The sequence below is a fragment of the Ceratotherium simum genome, chromosome 23 (genome assembly GCF_057802395.1).
Source record: "Ceratotherium simum simum isolate JZ-2026a chromosome 23, ASM5780239v1, whole genome shotgun sequence".
In the NCBI taxonomy this organism is placed as follows: domain Eukaryota; kingdom Metazoa; phylum Chordata; class Mammalia; order Perissodactyla; family Rhinocerotidae; genus Ceratotherium; species Ceratotherium simum.
The window spans coordinates 48,753,826-48,774,008 of record NC_141922.1 but is presented as its reverse complement, the minus strand read 5'-3'; the positions used below and the strand labels follow the sequence as shown (position 1 = coordinate 48,774,008).

The 20,183-nt window shown below is 36.8% G+C and overlaps 1 protein-coding gene across 6 annotated transcripts in view; it reads right to left on the bottom strand.

The window, feature by feature from the left end:
• SPIDR (scaffold protein involved in DNA repair) overlaps positions 1–20,183 on the bottom strand; it is a 480,323-nt gene that overhangs the window by 57,770 nt on the left and 402,370 nt on the right. For all 6 annotated transcript variants that reach the window (XM_087447711.1, XM_087447713.1, XM_087447710.1 and 3 more), the window contains exon 11: positions 6,482–6,622. In XM_087447711.1, coding sequence (XP_087303837.1) covers positions 6,482–6,622 — 141 coding nt within the window. The remainder of the gene's footprint in view (positions 1–6,481; positions 6,623–20,183) is intronic.

The following is a 20,183-nucleotide window of genomic DNA, read 5'->3' as shown; positions in this document are numbered from 1 at the left end:
TCCATTTTCATTTTTATTACCTTTTCTTTTCTTCTCTCAAAAACTCAGAGTGGTGCTAATACTTGCTTGCATCAATGCAGAATCCCTAATAATAGGATTTAAGGCTTAGGTAGCTGACTTTATACCTCAGTATATTCTGATTTAGGATAAATCCCAAAAATCTACCACATAGCTCAGTGCCGCAGCAGCTAGCCAGGAGCACAGCGCAAAGAGGTACTAAATGTTATAGAATAAAAGAGTGAATTATCTTTTCAATAAACCTTCTCACTTCCTCTTTTGCATACATCTCTCCTAATCCTACTTCCACGTCTTCACAGATAACATCTTACCAATTTTTTTTTTTTTTTTTTTTAAAGATTTATTTATTTATTTTCGCCCCAAAGCCCCAGTAGATAGTTGTATGTCATAGTTGCACAGCTTCCTAGTTGCCGTATGTGGGACACGGCCTCAGCGTGGCCGGAGAAGCGGTGCGTCGGTGTGCGCCCGGGATCCGAACCCGGGCCGCCAGCATCAGAGAGCACGCACTTAACCGCTAAGCCACAGGGCCGGCCCAACATCTTACCAATTTGAAGAGAACTTGTCTTTCTGCCAGATCAAGATGTTTAAAGCATTTGTTCTCACTTACTTCTTTCATGAAACCTTTTGAGATCAGCCAGTAAAGATCTAGTCACTTGAAGCATCAACTGCTCTAATACTTGTGCCTGTTGAGTTTTCTGTTCGAAGGGATGCAATTCAAGGTCAAAGATCCTGTCAGCTGCTTCCTGGTCATCTCAACACCCAGCTAGAGCCCTCTGCATATAGTGAGTACTGATTAAATGCTCTTCAATAAAATCCTCTCCAGTACAGTGCTCTCAAAGAGGCATTCAAGAGATCTAAATAAAATAGCACCTAAAAATTAATAACATTTTAGGTACAGAAATTAGTGGTTTTTGTTTTAACAAGTTGGGACATAAATACTAGTAGGATTTTGAACCAAAAGAGGTTCCCCTCTGCAAAAAGTTTTGCTAGCTATATTTTCCATATAGCGTTAACATTTCAGGAAATTTCTTTTTTTCCCCTCAGTATTGCCCTATCATATAAAAATAAAAGCATATAATAATCAGCAATAAAAAGATAAAGTTCCTACATAGAATTATGATACCAAAGTAATGTGACTTTTCAGCTTGTTTGACCTACTAACGGCTGGACAGGCCACTTGGGAGGACAAAGGTCAGGGGACACGCCTCAGGAGCAGAAAGTCACTGGACAAAGAGCAGGGAGTGCTCTCTGGAGGAAGAAAGCACAGGCAGAGCTCCCCATTCTGCTTAGTGAGCATGCCACAGGTGTGTTGTTTTGAAAATGGTACTTTTTTTCTTTAAATCCAGCTATTTTGCTGACTCTACTTACTTTAACCAGATAGTATGGACATTCAACTCCTAAAACATGTCAGAGAAACAAAAGATATGATGGCTGTTTTTCTGCAAGCCTTGCCGAATAAGGCAGGTGGACAGAGTGGTACTCCCTTGACAGTGGTTCAACAGCACTTCTGTCTGGCGGGGCAGCTCTGAGGTCATCAGTCTACTTCAAAGCGGTTGTAGGGAGGGGTAATTTTCTGTTGCTGTAACCATGGACCAGATGAAATCTGGTAGCCAAGATCTAAAAGACTCTATGATTTAGCCCAAACATACAACTATCTTCCCATTGGCAAAAAAGTTATTTTCTGTATTAGATATTGGAATTATATAGTTATAATTAATCATTTTAGCTTGAATTTTGGTAAGTAAGTGCATTTTGTTAAGGTTTATGAGAGTTGCTATGAAACACAATAATTTGGGAAAAAAGAAAAAGAGAGATATTTGTGTTTACTGGGCCACCGATGGATGACTGACAATGGATGAAATCACTAATAGGCAATTATAACATCCAGCATTCCAAAACTACTTAATAATCTTTTTTGAAGAGATATAGCTTCCAAAAGAACAAAAAGACAATTTAAATATTTATTTAGATGATTGCATGCCAAAATAAAGTTAAATATATAAGATAAAGAAATTAATCCCAAACTAAAAAAAAGCATCAAATATTTAGTCACCAACTTGGAATGGGTTCTAAAAGTTTGTAAGTGAATTATCCATTGGGTATTGAGTATTGGGAATACTCAGTGCATTTCACATGGGAAAAAACATTTCCCATGGCAACGTTGTAGATAGTAGTTAGGCTTCCAGTGTAACCCACAGAAACCAGGTTAAATATTAGGTATACAGATGGCTGTACAGCATAATGGTAAAGAACATGAACTTCATGGAGCCAAAGACCTCTGGATTCCAGTCCTGGCTCTGTCGTTCACCATTAGTATTTCCACAAGAAGTTATATCCTGCAATCTCCAGCAAGAAGTATGCCTCCTGGAGCGGCCTCCCTCTGGCTGTAGCACACCAGGAAACTTGACAGCTGGAGCAACACTGCTTCCCCGCGATGCAAGGGGCTTTCCTGTGAGGGGGAGCCCATTAATATCCTGGTGTGCTCAGGTGGGAGGCTCATATGTAGAGTTCATGTCAAGGAAGATTACCTCCTAAATAGCCCTGATGGAGTTAATGCTGTCAGGTCAATGCCAGGGCAGCAGTATCATTTACCATAACTACATTGAGTCTTTTCAGAGGCTTATGATTCTGAAACAGAGGTTCAGCCTTGATAAGAATAAGGTTCATGTCGCCCTTTCCAAATATCTGGGCACCCCCCATCTATAAGGCAATTACATTATAATACAGCCACTCTTTTATAAACAAAAGTAAGCATTTGTTACAAAACAAATCTACATGGATCAATAAAATGTTCTTGTATCTATCCAAGGCTTACAGGGGATCTGTCTATGAAATATATGTCTTTCAGGAAAACAAAGAGTTCAGTTTGGAGTTGAGTTGGGCAGAGCCATCACTCACCTGCATGGCACCATATGAAAGGCAGATGAGACACAGAGCTGAGGCGCCTGGAAGCGCTGACCGCCTAGAGAGGTTAGTCAGGAAAAATGCTCGTTAAATGCTCACAATTTAGAGTGACCATGGCTAGAATGTTTATTATGCAAACCACTAGAGGATGCTATCAATAACTGCTTCAAAGTCAGAATATCATATACTCTTAATAAGTTTTTTTCTGCTTCAGATACTGTTATAAGCTCAGATGTCACTATAATTAAACAAAACATTAACATCAAGAGAGTTAAAATAACACTACTTGAGGAAACAGAGGTTACAGTAAGATTGAGAAAATCCCCAATTCATTGTTTACAGTAATTCTTTATATGACTGGATAGTTCCATTAAGAATATTTCTTATTTTTCCTAATTCATCAGCTAATCAATATGATACACCACATTAACAAAATGAGGAATAAGAATCACATGATCATCTCAATAGATGCAGAGAAAGCATTTGACAAGATCCAACATCCATTTATGATAAAAACTCTCAATAAAATGGGTATAGAAGGAAAGTACCTCAACATAATAAAGGCCATATATGACAAACTCACAGCCAACAACATACTCAATGTGGAAAAACTGAAAGCCATCCCTCTGAAAACAGGAACAAGACAAGGGTGCCCACTCTCATCACTCCATTCAACATAGTACTGGAGGTTCTGGCCTGAGCAATCAGGCAAGAAAAAGAAATAAAAGGAATCCCAATAGGCAATGAAGAAGTGAAACTCCTGCTGTTTGCAGATGACATGATTTTATATATAGAAAACCCTAAAGAATCCATCGGAAAACTACTAGAAATAATCAACAACTACAGCAAAGTTGTAGGATACAAAATCAACTTACAAAAATCAGTTGCATTTCTATATTCTAATAATGAATTAACAGAAAGAGAACTCAAGAAGACAATCCCATTTAAAATTGCAACAAAAAGAATTGAATATCTAGCAATAAATTTAACCAAGGAGGTGAAAGACCTATACAATGAAAACTATAAGACATTACTGAAAGAAATCAATGATGCTATAAAGAAATGGAAAAATATTCCATGCACATGCATTGAAAGAAGAAACATAGTTAAAATGTCCACACTGTCTAAAGCAATCTACAGATTCAATGCAATCCCAATCAGAATCCCAATGACATTCTCCACGGAAATAGAATAAAGAATACTAAAATTCATATGAAGCAACAAAAGACCCCAAATAGCTAAAGCAATCTTGAGAAAAAAGAACAAAGCTGGAGGCATCACAATCCCTGACTTCAAAATATACTACAAAGCTATAGTAATCAAAACAGCACGGTACTGGTACAAAAACAGACACACAGATCACTGGAACAGAACTGAAAGCCCAGAAATAAAACCACACATCAACGGACAGCTAATCTTCGACAAAGAAGCTAAGAACATACAATGGAGAAAGGAAGTCTCTTCAATAAATGGTGTTGGGAAAACAGGATAGCCACATGAAAAAGAATGAAAACAGACCATTATCTTTAGCCATACATGAAAACTAACTCAAAATGGATCAAAGACTTGAAGGTAAGACCTGAAACCATAAAGCTCCTAGAATACAGGCAGTATACTCTTTGATGTCGGTCTTAGAAGGATCTTTTTGAATACCATGTCTACTCGGACAAGGGAAACAAAAGAAAAAATAAACAAGTGGTACTTCATCAGATTAAAGAGCTTTCTTCAAGGCAAAGGAAACCAGGATCAAAATGAAAAGACAACCCACCAACTGGGAGAAAATATTTGCAAATCATATATCTGACAAGGGGTTAATCTCCATAATACACAAAGAACTCACATAACTGAACAAAAAAAACGAAACAACCCAATCAAAAAAGTGGCAGAGGATATGAACAGATATTTTTCCAAAGAAGATATACAGCTGGCCAAGAGGCACATGAAAAGATGTTCAACATCACTAATCATCAGGGAAATGCAAATCAAAACTACACTAAGATATCACCTTACACCTGTTAGAAAGGCTGTAATCACCAAGACAAAAAGTAACAAATGTTGGAGAGGATACGGAGAAAAGGGAACTCTCACTCACTGCTGGTGGGAATGCAAACTGGTACATCCACTGTGGAAAACAGTATGGAGATTTCTCAAAAAAATTAAAAATAGAAATACCATACAACCCAGCTACCCCATTACTGGGTATTTATCCAAAGAACTTGAAATCAACAATTCAAAGAGACTTATGCACCCTTATGCTCATTGCAGCATTATTCACATGCAGCCAAGACGTGGAAGCAACCCAAGTATCCCTCAACTGATGATTGGATAAGGAAGATGTGGTATATATATACAATGGAATACTACTAAGCCATAAAAAAAGACAAAATTGTCCCATTCACAACAACATGGATGGACCTGGAGGGTATTATGTTAAGTGAAATAAGCCAGACAGAGAAAGACAAACACCCTCTAATTTCACTCATATGTGGAAGATAAACTAATACACAGACAGAGAGAACAGATTAGTGCTTACTAGGGGGCAGGGGGATGGGGGGTGGGCACAAGGGGTGAAGGCGCCCCTTTATATGGTGACTGACAAACAATAATGTACAAGTGAAATCACAACGTTATAAACTACCATGACCTCAATTAAAAAAAAAGGTTGAGAAAATCCCAAATTCACTGCTTACGCTAATTCTCTATATGACTGGATAGTTCCATTAAAAATATTTCTTTTCTCAGGCCGGCCCGGTAGCATAGCAGTTAAGTGTGTGTGCTCCACTTTGGCGGCCCAGGGCTCGCAGGTTCGGATCCTGGGTACGTACCAACACACCGCTTGTAAAGCCACGCTGTGGCGGCGTCCCATATAAAGTAGAGGAAGATGGGCGTGGATGTTAGCCAAGGGTCAATCTTCCTCAGCTAAAAAGAGGAAGATTGGCCTTGGGTGTTAGCTCAGAGCTAATCTTCCTCACAAAAAAAAAAAAAAAAAAAAAAGAATATTTCTTTTCTTAATTCATAGATTAAGATGATTACTGGAGATGTAACAGTGACAGTTTGGGCCAGATCTATGTACGATTCCACCTCTGCCTATCCGAAACAACATTGTAGGGTGAGGCATCATGAAACTCTATAGAGAACAAAGCTTTCTTACTAGAGAAAGCAAAAAGATGCAACAACTTAAGAGTTTTGCTTAAAGCTCATAAAATGCCTTTTCGTTAAATGATATTTTCATTTACATAAACTGACTCATGTCAAGTTGCCTTATTGTTATAGTTAGGAAAACAAATCTTTAGAATTAAAATGCACATACATAACATTTGTTATCGTCTTAATTTGAATTCATAAAATTATGAATCACTAAACCTGCATAATTGTTTTTGTTGTCAATTATAATTTTTCCCCCTGAGGTACTTGATGGGCTCCACTCAAGCCCTGGCTTTGTTTTACAGGCAAACTCTAGGATTCTAGTTTATTGTCTTTAAAAATAAAATTAGAGAGAAAAGGCTAATAAAAGAACTAGCCATTCAGCAAACTGGATGCTATTATAGTGTGTCCTCACCTTCCTCTGGTGGCCTTTTGTAGAACCTTCATTCCTGCCAGGCTACAGCACTTCCCTTCCAACTGTCTGTCCTTCAAGATGGTGTCCTCTGAGTACACTTCACCGAACATTCCATAGGCATCTTGCACGAGAAGGCAGATTCTACAAAAAAGCATTCATATTTGTTCTTTTAGGAGACAGTTTTTGATTCAATAGAGATATCAAGATTTCCTTCTTCTTCCCTAGAATTCCATTGTAGTCATCATCATAAATAAATGAGTCAGGGTAAACGAAGCTGAATTGTAGCATGCACTTTTAAGACTTGTACTTGCAGGTGTTTGGATCACTATCCTCAAAATACAGGAGACAGAATTCTCTTCTGGCATAAAACTAAACCCTAAGCCAAATGCAGTTTAAAAGTACACAAAGACGACCATCCTTTCAAATCAAATATATTATCATTGCCCAGAAACAGAGTATCCTCATTCCCCATTTTTATTTTGCCCGCTATAACAGGAAACATCTATATTTTGTATGGAGGCTCGACAATGAGAAAAGCTTCAGTGTAACATTATGATGAGAACACTAATAAAGGGCTTCTCCAAGAAGGTACATATTTACAGACATACATATCCCAGCAGGATAAAAACCAGGGTCCCAGCTGGCAGCAACAGTGATCTGATGGCTATCCAGTGATATGATGGGATTCCTCCCAATTTTTAAGTTCAAAGGGCAGTACTTATAAAAACGTATTTATGACTGAATTTCCAATCTTCTCACTTCATAATTTCAGGTAAATGAAGTCATACTTATCACAAAATGACATATTTTCAGAAAACATTTCCTGGAACCTGAAAAAAGTTTAGGTAATAAATAACACCACCAAATAGACTGTGAGGAATGAAACTATTTAAAGATGAGGATATAAAGGCAAGTACATGTTGAAAAAGAACAGATGACAAACAAATAATGAACAAAGGAAAGCTAAACCTGAAGCAATGGACCTTAAAGTAAAAGTCTAGACTTCCTGATTGAAGTTTCCTAGGTCCGCCCCCCCAGATCCCCCCGTTTGTAAGAGAAGAGAAGGTAAATCTTATCTGAAAGAAAGCATCTTTAATTGGATCATTAGTTTGCCATGGAGTAAAATCAAATAAAGATGTGCTCAAATAAAAATCACCAGGTACAAGGAAAACACACCGTTTTGTTAGAAGAGTTAGAAAAAATAAAAATAGACCTACTGAGGAGTTGAGATATTAGAATTAAAAGATATGAAATATACAATAACTATTTCAAAAAGGTAAAACCACAAAAATATAAATAGGAGACAATAAGCTATATAAAATGACTTGGCAGATTTGAAGAATAAAATAGAATTTTCAAAAAGGAAAGCTACACTTACTGAAATAAAAAATTCATTAAATAGGTGTAACAAATGGTTATACATACGTGAACAGTATGTATATGTGAACTGGGTTATAAATTTTAATAAATTACTGAGAATATATCTTGAGAGCTGAGAATATATCTTGAGAGCTGAGAAAGTAAACATGAGAAAAGAGAGAAATATAGAGGACAGAATAAGAAAGTCTATGTCTCATTCTATGACAGAATGAGAAAGTCTACATATGTCTAATAGGAATTCCAGAAGAACAAGATAGAGGAAGAAGAAGCAATAATTTGAAGATCTAGTAACTGAGAATTTTTCCCAGTGGATGTAAGAAATGAATTTAAAGATATAGGAAGAAAAACAAATACCAACCAGGACAACTAAATACACATCCTAATATGCATACTGTAATGAAACCAGAGAACATCAAAGACAATGAGAGATTTTAAAAACAAAAAGGTGAAATGACAGAACATCTGCAAAGGAATAAAAATTTGCTTTACATCAGCCTCTCAAGAGCAATGAATGAAGCCAGAAGACAGTGAAGTATTTTCAGAATTCTGAAAGCCACCTCAGATCTGTGTACCAGCAAAACTATCTTTCAAGAATGATGGTAAAATAAAGACATTTTTAGATAAAGAAACACTTGGTACATTTTCCACCTACAGAGCCTGAAATATTTACTAGTTACTAAGGCAATTACTAAAATAATTTCCAAATTACATGATTTACGAAGAAGAAAATTATCCTGGAAAGAAAGGTCTAAGATACAAGGACTACTAAGCAACAACATAAACAAATCAAAATAAACATGGTTGGATAAAATAACAACACAACCAATAATATTAATTAATGTGTGCAAAGCTGAAAAACTGGAAACGAACAGCAAGTCACATGCGGGTGATTAGAATTCAAATGTTCCCAAGTCCTCATATCACTCACAGCAGGATTAAGGTATTAGCTCTAGATTTCATTAAGTATAGTACATGCAGTAAAATTTCAAGGATAACCATCAAAAGAACAGAAATAGGGTATATAACTTCCAAATTACTAGATGGAATAAATGGAATGAGAACTATAGGCAAACAGAAACAAGAAAATGCAAAGGTAAAGCTTTAATAAAAAGGCAAGAAAATGTAAGGTAATAAGAAGGATGGTAGACATAAGTCTATGTATATGAGCAATGGAATAAAAATGATTTAAACTTGTCAGTTAAAAGGCAGAGTTTGTCACGTTGTTTGAAGAAAGAAAAAAAAAGTCTTCTAATAAGTTGTTGACAGGAAACCTCCTAAAACACAGAAAGGTTCAAAGGACAAAAAAATATATTTCAGACAAACATTAACCAAAAGAAAGCTGAAGAGGTTGTTTTGAGTGTAAACAAAATAGATTTTAGGAGAGAAAGCATTATTAAAGATAGGTCACTAATATTTATAAAAAGGCTTAATTTACCAGAAAGACATATAATTCTAAACCTTTATGCTCCTAGCCTTGAAATACATAAAGCATAAACTAATAAAACTACAGAGAGAAATGAACAAATCCAACATCATTGTGGGAGATTCCAACACACTTCTGCCAATTTTTAAATTAATCAGAGGAAAAAATTAGTAAAGATTTAGAAAATTTGCATACTCCTAACAAGTTTGATTTGTTGGATAGGCAATTAGAAAAACCGACGACAGTTAGAGAAAGTGCATTCTCAAGCACACATGGGACATTTATAACCCAGACATTTGGCCATAAGACAGGTCTGAATGAATTTCAAAGAATAAGTATGGTATGGGACACATTCTCTGCCCACAATATAATTAAATGAGAAATCAAGCAAAAAATATGTCCTTTTAAAAATCCTCCTACATTTGGAAATTTTACAACGTCCTTTTCAACTCATAGGCCAAATACAAAATCACAGTGGAAAAGAGACAGTACTTTGAACTAGTTGGTAATAAAAATCCCCCATGTCGAAACTTATGGATTACAATGATTCTTGAGGTAATTTATAGTCTTAAATATAATAAAACATGATGACTTTTCCTTTCCTATATACATCTTTAAATTAGTATTCTATGTACTAATGAATTCTACACCAAATCTCTGTCAATTACCAAACTCTTCCTTGAGGATGCTGAACCTCACAGGTATTCTACCCTGAAGAGGCTCTCCTGGAGCCTTCTGCTCCGCTCCAGTCTGGACTGGTTAGCATCCCCCTGCAGCACAGTAGTCATCCTGGGATCTCTTGTCAGAAAATCTGGGAGATTCCCTTTCTGCCCTAGTATAGTGGCTCTCCCATTTCCCGTATCTTCCTTTCTTAATTGATTTCTTCAAATTAGTAGCTCACATCTTCTAGCTTCCTGAAAAGGGGGGAGTGGAAGGTAAAATTTTTGAAACCATTCATGAAATTGTCAATAATCTATTCTCAAACTTTATGGACAATTTGGTTGGGTACAGAATTCTAGATTGGAAATAATTTTCCCATTCTAAGTCCAATCTTGCTTTTTTTCCCTCCTTTCTCTCTGGGAGCTAAGGTCTATTTTAGTTTCCAGGGCATGGACATTGCATGATGACATGCCTCAATACAGATCTGTTTCCATGCACTGGGTGAGTGGTGTCCTTGGGGGGACTTCCATGGTGGAATCATGTCCACTTCTGAGTCATTTCATTGATACTTCCTCCCCTTCATTTTTTCTCTTCTTTCATTCTGGTTATTGGACATCCTGGACTAATCCTTTAATTTTCTTAACTTTTCTCCTCTATTTTCCATTTCTTTCTGGGAGTTTCCTCAACTTTGTCTTCCAATTTTCTAATTAGGTATTTTCATAATTTCTAGTTTTCATATTTTTAACTTCCAAGAGTTCTCTTTTAAGGTCTGAAAGATGCTTTCTTCTCCCCTGATAGCATCCTCTTTTGTTTCATGATTGCAATATCTGCAACTTTAAGAAGTTTTCTTCAGGTCCCAGTGACCCTGCTCTCTGTTCCTATTCAAGAACAGGGCTCTGACAAGTTTCCTGGAATCTCTGAATGAGCAGGTGGAATTTGTCAACCATGAACAACACTTGGGTGATCTGGCTGGGTCATTTTATGTTTGGGGAATTTCAGATGTCAGTATATTTACATCTTTCCTCTTGATGAGAAAATACCTCAGAAAAGATCTGTTTCTACCTGGTATGCCACTATGAAACAGGGTAAGAGTGGGGCAACCACCAACAATGTGGAGGAGGGGGACAGGATATGATCACTTTCTGGGAAGACTTTCAACCAATTTTCTTCTTATTTTAGCCCTTTTCATCTGCTACCAGAGACAATGGAAAAACTGGATATCCATGTGCATAAAAACAAAAACAAAAAACCTTAACTGTTATTTCACATTATACACAAAAATTAACTCAAAATGGATCACAGACCCAAACATAAAAACTAAAACTTTTAGAAGAAAACGCAAGAGTAAAATCTTTGTAACCCTGGGGTAAATATTTCTCAATTAGGACACAAAAACACAAACTATAAAATAAAAAAATTGATTATCTTGACATTACCAAAATTAAAACTTCTTCTCTTCAAAAGACATCATTAAGAAAATGAATAGGCAAACCACAAGCTAGGAGAACATATTTGCTAAACATATATCTGACAAGGACCTGTATCCAGAATACATAAAGAATTCTTGGGACTCAATAATAAGACAAACAATACAATAAAAAAATGGGCTAAAGACACAAAACACCATAAATTGCATGATTCTATTGTGCATCTGTCCACAGAGACAGAACACAGAATGGTAGTTGCCAGGGGATAGGTAGAGGAAGAAATAAGGAGTAATTATTTTATGGGTATTCGGTTTCCTTTTGGGGTGATGAAAATGTTTTGAAATTAGATGGAAGTAGGGGTTGCATAACACTATAAATGTAATGTCATTAAATTGTTCACATTAAAATGGTTAGTTTTATATTATGTGAATCTCACTTCAATGTAAAACAAAATGGACGAAAGATTTGAACAAACACTTCATCAAAGAAGATACACATATGGCCAATAAACCCATCAAAAGATGCACAATACCATTAGTTATCAGGGAAATGGAAGTTAAAACCACAATGAGACGGAACTACATACTCACTGGAAAAGCTAAAATGAAAAACATTGACAATATCAAGTTTTGTTGAGGATATGGAAAAACTCCCAAAAGAAATAACATCAAATGTCCACACAAAGACTCATAGACAAATATTTGTAGTAGCTTTATTAAATAATAGCTCCCAAATGGAAACAAGAAAAATATTCAAAAATAGTTGAATGGATACATAAAGTGTGCTATATCCTTACAATGGAATACTGCTCAGCAATGAAAAGGAACAATCTACTGCCACATGCAACAGGGAGGAATCTTGAAAACATTGTGATGAGTGGGGAAAAAAACCCATGAAAAGTAGTTTATATTTATATCAAATTACAGAAAAGGCAAAATGAATCCCTAGTGACAGCAAGTAAATCTGTAGTTGTCTGGGACTGAGGCTAGGAAGGATTGACAGAAGAGGATATAAGGGAATTTTTTGGGGGTGATGAAAATAGTCTACATCTTCACTGTGGTGGGTATGACGTAGTAGATACATTTGTCAAAACCCACTGAACTATATGCTTAAATGGTGCATCTTGTTATATCTATGTAAAGTGTATTGCATGTAAATTATACCTTCAAGAAGTTGCTTAAAGAAAAAAAAGGGTATAGGAGCCAAGTTGAAGAAGATCTCACTGGATAAACATAGGATAATTATGGAGAAAAGATGGGAAAACTTATTGGCATCTTTGGAAGTTGCTAGGGTTCCAACTCATTATTCTAAAAACTGGCAAACAATGGGAAAGAATCAAACACTTAAAAATCCATTAGAAAAATATTATACTTCACAAAGAGGCATTTCCCCCTGCCATTACACATGAACTTTCAAAGGAAAATGTTGATATAACGTAAGTGCATGTTTTCTTGTTCATCTTCAACAAATACTGAAAACCACTTACTTTTAGAGATAACTCTTAGAGCTTGAAATTATAGATACACTTGGATATTTTTTAAAAAGGAAACAAATACATTGCTGATATTCAATAAAATAAAACTTAAAATCTTTCCCTGTCCATGAAATCTTCTCCACTACAACGAAACCTTACGCAACAGTAACCACATGCAAACTAACTGCTAATTCCACCCTAAAAACACGAGGGTTGAAATGGCTCCTGTGTTCTTTGAACTATAGCAGGCTCTCAATAAATACTCCTTCCTTGCATGAGAGACTGGATGAGTCTCTGTGGTGCACTCATACACAGCAAACTCGCACAATACTTGATTGCAGACAGTGTTCACAGAAATATTCATTCGTTTACTTCACTCACTAATACATTCATCTGAAACTGATTGGGGCTTATAGTTGGTAGGATATAGAAGAGGAGTGGGTCAAATAAAAATAATACAATTGAGAATCAAATAAAAGATAGCAGAGTAACATTAACACCTAACACTAATATAATGTATTTTGGCTAATTAGAGCATTCTCATATATTACCTATTTAATCCTTCAACTGAGGAAAGTAGGCATAATTACCTCCATTTGATAGATGAGGAAAGTGAGGCTCAGAGTACTTAAAAACCAAGCCAAGATAGTAAGGAGGTAGTGGAATCAGGTCTTAAATGCAAGGCTCTTGATTTTGATATTTTTGTGCCATAACATCACATTACAGTAACCAGTTATAAGAATGTAGAAGAAGAGTGATTAATTTTGCACAGTGGAACTAGAGAGAGCATTCCAGAGCAGTAGCATTCTAGTCTGCAAGGGAAGCACCAAGGCACCAAGGAACGAACTCATGGCAAACTACATGATGACTACAAAATCCAGAATATCTAAATCTAATCTTCATAGAGAGGCAACGATTTTTTTCCCGCCACTAAGACAAACTATTTAAAATATAGTTATAGGGCTGGCCCCGTGGCTTAGCAGTTAAGTGCACACACTCCACTACTGGCGGCCCGCCTTCGGATCCCAGCGCGCACCGAGGCACCGCTTCTCTGGCCATGCTGAGGCCGCGTCCCACATACAGCAACTAGAAGAATGTGCAACTATGACATACAACTATATACTGGGGCTTTGGGGGAAAAAAGGAGGAGGATTGGCAATAGATGTTAGCTCAGAGCCAGTCTTCCTCAGCAAAAAAAAGAGGAGGATTAGCATGGATGTTAGCTCAGGGCTGATCTTCCTCACACACACACAAAAAAATTAAAAAAAATAAAATAAAATATAGTTATATACAAATTGTAACTAGTCTATAATGAGGCTAGTTTATCCAGAATAACTTTGCCCACTCTGCAACCTTAAAAAGATACTTTCAAATGTTTGACAAGAATCATATCAAAATACTAAGGTCAGAATATAATTTATGCTAGATTATTAAAAGAATAGGCTGCTAATGTAATATAATGAAGAAGAAAAGCTCTTAAATTAAGCCACTTGGAAACAATTTTATTAACTGGCCAATACAACTTAACATTTCATTCAAAATAAGCAGACTGTATGACTTCAATGAGAGACCCAAGTAGGAAAGAACAAAAGGTTACTCTCTCATACTATTGTCATGTTTAGAATAGTATGCCACATGAAAGCAGGGATGAAGTATGGAATTTTTGTGATGAACTTACAATGTCCTTTTTTGTCCAAAGACCACTCCATATCATAACTTCTTGGAGGGAAGTGCCTTAATGTCTGCTTTTCCTTAAAGGCCTACGCACTCTCTAGTTACCTTCTCACCTGGCTTGCCTCTCTCTTCGATATCTAAATAGGGAGACTGAAGCAGAGCCTTGGGGATTAGTCTCCATCTCCTAAGGAGGAAGCACTAGGCTTTCCTATAAGAGGGCAGAACCAGAGTGGTCCTATACCTGCTCCCACGTAATTTAGGTAGTGCTTTCTTGACTATACTGATGCACCCCACACTGTGTTTGAAAGCATTATTGTTTGTTAATGCATACAAAAGTCAAGAAGAATACAAAAATCTCCATGGATCTGCTTTATAAAACTAGAGAGAATTTTTCATTGCCTGTGTTGAAAGAGGAAAGGTGGGGAATTGGTTAGTACCTTTGCCTTAAATTTGTTCTGACATTTGCCTTTATCTCAAATAACCAAGGAAGGGTACCCTTGTTTATTCTTTTGCCCCAGAAATGAGTTACTCTTCTCCTTCTGCTCCTCCTTTTGTTCACGCCCAGCCGCGCACACTCTCCCACTTTGTTCTGCTCACACAGCTGGGGCTCAGGAGCACGCTGGCTCAGGCTTGAGGTGGAGTCACTGTCCCCACTGGTTCAACTGGATTGGAATCATGGCACTCAACAGACAATCCAAACCAGAGTTAGGTTATCAGAGGCACACACAGAATTCCATCCACTTGTCACTGCTTCCTGCTTAGTGAAATACTATCTCCGGGCTGGCCCCGTGGCTTAGCGGTTAAGTGCGCTCGCTCCGCTGCTGGCGGCCTGGGTTCAGATCCCGGGCGCGCACTGACGCACCGCTTCTCTGGCCGTGCTGAGGCCGCGTCCCACATACAGCAACTAGAAGGATGTGCAGCTATGACATACAACAATCTACTGGGGCTTTGGGGGGAAAAAATAAATAAATAAAATCTAAAAAAAAAAAAAAAAAGAAATACTATCTCCTAAAATCAGTGCTAGTGTGACAGATCTGAGCAGAAACTGGCTCCAGGGTCACCTTGTTTTTCCTGAATGATCAGAGATGTTTCTCATAAATTATACCATATTTAAGGGAACACAAATGGTTTCCCAGGGAGGCAGCACCATGTTAGTAATTCTAGGACCTTAAAAAGTTCCTTAACTGTGAGCTTGAATTTACTCATCTTAACAGGAATACAGGAACCTAACTTAGAAGGCATGTGAGCATTGAAGTGATTCGGCACAGGGGCTGGCACAAGTAGATTGATCCTTCCTGCAGGGGAACTAGGCCAATTTTCATAACAAAATTCTCCTTTTCGGGATAATTAGGTCAATTTTTATAATAAAGTTTTAAGTTTTATCCATATAGTTCTTGAATATCTTTTGTGAGATCTATGCCTAGATTGCATATGATTTTGTTTGCTATTTTAAATGGCATTTTTGGGGCTGGCCCGGTGGCGCAAGCAGTTAAGTGCACGCGCTCCACTGTGGTAGCCCGGGGTCTGCTGGTTTGGATCCCTGGTGCGCACTGATGCACCGCTTGCTAAGCCGTGCTGTGGCGGCGACCCATATAAAGTAGAGGAAGATGGGCACGGATGTTAGCCTGGGGCCAGTCTTCCTCAGCAAAAAAGAGGACAATTGGCATCGGATGTTAGCTCAGGGCTGATCCTCCTCACACAAAAAAATAAATAAATAAAAAACATAAATGGCATTTTTGCTGCTGTGTGTTGCTGGTGACTAGAAGTACAATTGGCTTTTGTATATTGAACTTTTGTAATCCATCAAGCCTACTAAAAGTTATTATTTGTAATACTTTCTATGAAGTTTTATGCAATCATTTCGTCCACACATAATTTTGTTTCTGCCTTCCTAACCCTTATACTTATTTATTTCTCTTTTCTGACTGCCCTTTAGGACCTTAAGCACAACTCTGAAGGGAAGCCAGTGACACTGGGCCTCCTTACCTTGTTCTTGATTTTGAAGAAAACGTGTTGAATATTTTACAGCTAAGAATGATGTTTGGCTTGTGTTTTTTTTTTTCTTTTTTTGGTAGAAATTCTTTATCAGGTTAAGAATTCCTAGTTTGCTGAGAAATTTTTAAAATCATGAATGGGTGTTGGATCTTATCAAATGTATTTTTTAACTGAAATGATTATATGTTTTTATCTCCTTTGCTAATGTGGTAAATGACAATTATAGCTTTCCAAGTGTTAAAGGAATTTTTTACTCCTGAGATAAAGCCAAGATCCTATTTGCTATGTTCTGGTTAGGATTTTTGTATCTATGTCCCTGAGTGATACTGACCTTTAATTTTATTTTTCATATTAGAGTTGGTATCAAGGTTATTTATATTAGCTTCATATAATGAGTTGACATGGAGTCTAGGTTTTTTCTTTGAAAAATCTGTATCAGATTTGAATGATCTATTTTTGACAGTTTGAAAGAATTTACTAATAAAATGATTATTTTTCCTAGGAAGATTTTTAACTATCAACTCAATTTCTCTGATGATAACTGGACTATTTGGGCTTTCTCATTTTTTCTTTGACATTTTGGTAAGTTATATTTTTGTAGGGATTTGTCCATTTTGTTTGCGTTTTCACATTTATTAGCATAAAGAGTATCCTCTTACTGGTTCTAATCGTCAATGGAGTTGATGGCCCTACTTTTCTTTTTTTACTATTATTTATTTATAACTTCTCTTTTTCTTTATGAATTTTACCATAGAATTATTATTAATCGTTTCAGAGAACCAACTCTTGGCTTTGTTTATTGAGTTTTTTTTGTTAATGTCATTAATTTCTATTCATATGGTTTTTGTGTGTGTGTGTGTGAGGAAGATCAGCCCTGAACTAACATCCGATGCCAATCCTCTTCTTTTTGCTGAGGAAGACTGGCCCTGGGCTAACATCCGTGCCCATCTTCCTCTACTTTATATGGGACGTTGCCACAGCATGGCTTAACAAGTGGTGTGTCAGTGTGCACCCAGAATCCAAACCAGCGAACTCCAGGGCACCAAAGCAGAGCGCGAGCACTTAACCGCTGCGCCACCAGGCCGGCCCCTCTACTCTTATGTTTATAATCTTCTCCCTTCTATTTTCTGTGTATTTATTCTACTGTTTTTTTTTTTTTTTAAAGATTTTATTTATTTATTTTTCCCCCAAAGCCCCAGTAGATAGCTGCATGTCGTAGCTGCACACCCCTCTAGCTGCTGTATGTGGGACGTGGCCCCAGCATGGCCGGAGAAGCGGTGCGTCAGTGCGCGCCCGGGATCCGAACCCGGGCCGCCAGCAGCAGCGAAGCGCATGCACCCAACCACCAAGCCACAGGGCCGGCCCCTACTGTTTTTTTTAAACTATTTTTTATGTTAGAACCTTAGCTCATTAATTTTAGGCCTTCCTTCTTTCTAAAATGAGCTGTTTAGACGATAAAATTCCTTCTAGATATCAAATTAACGATATCACATAAATTTTAATATTTAGTGTTTTTCTTATTAATCAGTTCTAGGTATTTAATTAATTTATTTATTTATTTGTTTGTTTGTTTGTTTATTTATTTATTTATTTATTTATTTAGTGAGGAAGATCGGCCCTGAGCTAACATCTGCCAATCCTCCTCTTTTTTTTACTGAAGACTGGCTCTGGGCTAACATCCATGCTCATCTTCCTCTACTTGATATGGGACACCGCCACAGCAAGCCAAGAGGTGCGTTGGTGCGTGCCCAGGATCCGAACCGGCAAACCCCAGGCTGACGCAGCGGAGCACATGCACTTAACCACTTGTGCCACCAGGCCGGCCCCCCAGTTCTAGATATTTTAAAATTTCCATTCTTATTTCTTCTTTGATCCATGAGTGATTTGGAAGTATTTTTAAAAATTTTTTATAAGGATTTAAAATATATATATTTTTGTTACTAATTCTAATTTAATTGCAGTAAGGTGAGAATGTGTTCTTTAATAATGCTTTTTTAAAATTTGTAGAGACTTGCTTTACGGCCTACTAAATCATCAGTTTTTTTGTTTTTGTTTTTTGTTTTTTTTTGAGGAAGATCGGCCCTGAGCTAACATCTGCCAATCCTCTTCTTTTTGCTGAGGAAGACTGGCCCTGGGCTAACATCCGTGCCCATCTTCCTCCACTTTATATTGGACGCCGCCACAGCATGGCTTAACAAGCAGCGCATTGGTGTGAGCCCAGGATCCCAACCAGCGAACTCTGGGCCACTGCAGCGGAGTGCGCGCACTTACCGCTTGTGCCACCGGGCCAGTACATCATCAGTTTTTGTGAAAGCTTCAAGTGAGAAGAATGCACACGCTGTAGTTGTTAAGTAGAGGGTTTTCTACATGATCTATATAAGTCAAGTTACTTAAGTGTGTTTTTCAAATCTTTTGTATCTTTACTAACTTTTCTTGCCTGCTTCACTGATCAGTTATTGCATTAGTTATCTGTTGCTGCATAACAAATTATCCCACAAATTAGAAATAAAATAACAAATATTAATTTTTTCACAGTGTATGTGTTAGAAATTCATCATCTTGATAGCAGTTGGTTAGTGCCAGACCCTGTTCTATTTGCATTATCTTATCCTCAAAAGGCCTCTAAGAGCTAGGCTATTATTATCCTCACTTAGCACATAGAAGACTGAAGGCCAGAAAGGTTTAGTATCTTGTCCAAGACCATATAACATTAAATAAGAAAACTTTAAAAATAAAATGAAATGAATACATAAACATATTTAACATAAATATCTCTTTAAATGTACAAAAGTGAGGAATTACCAGCCTAATTTCCAGAGCTAACCCTCCATATTTCAAGTGCAGGTGAAATGATATACACACTGCTGTAGTTAGCAATAAGAACCTTCAGTCTAAAACAGTGTGTGATCTAAGAGACTCTCTGTGCTGATGGAATGTTCCGTATCTGTGTAGTCTAATGTGGTAGCCACTAGCCACGTGGGGCTATTGAGTGCTTCAAATGTGGCTAATGTGAGTGAAGAACTAAATTTTAAATTTCATTTAAATTTAATTAGTTTAAATGTAAATAATCATGTGGCTAGTGGCCACCCTATTGGACTGCACAATCTAAATGTCTAAGAATTAGAGGAACCAAAACACTATAAATACTTAATAATTGATTAATCAACCTTTCAAAGAGCAGTAAATAAAAAGTGATAGCATAAGTGAACAAGAGGTAACTTTCTATTTAAAACATTTCCAAATTATGTTTATAAAACACTAATATTCAAAGATGTTAATATGTATTCCTTGAAAATCATTTCTATCACCAAAATGTTGCTAGCAATATTTTTTATAAAATGTACTTTATCAGATCTATGGAGAAAAATACATCAAAATCACATATAATTCTTACTCTGTTCAATTCTCCTTGCAAATATGATATTTTATACCCAAGAACATCAAGAAATCTCTGACTGGTCACCTGAAGAACATATGGTTCCTGGGAAATATGATGGTCTCTCTATCTTAAGAGAACTAGTCTTAACATTTCCACACTTATGTATGACAGTATGTAATATGTTGTGGCTATAAGACCCTTACATAGTATAAACTCATTTCTCATGGTTCTGTTGACTGTAAAAAGGAAATTTTATACAAAAATTAGGGTTCTGTGGCTTATAATTAGTA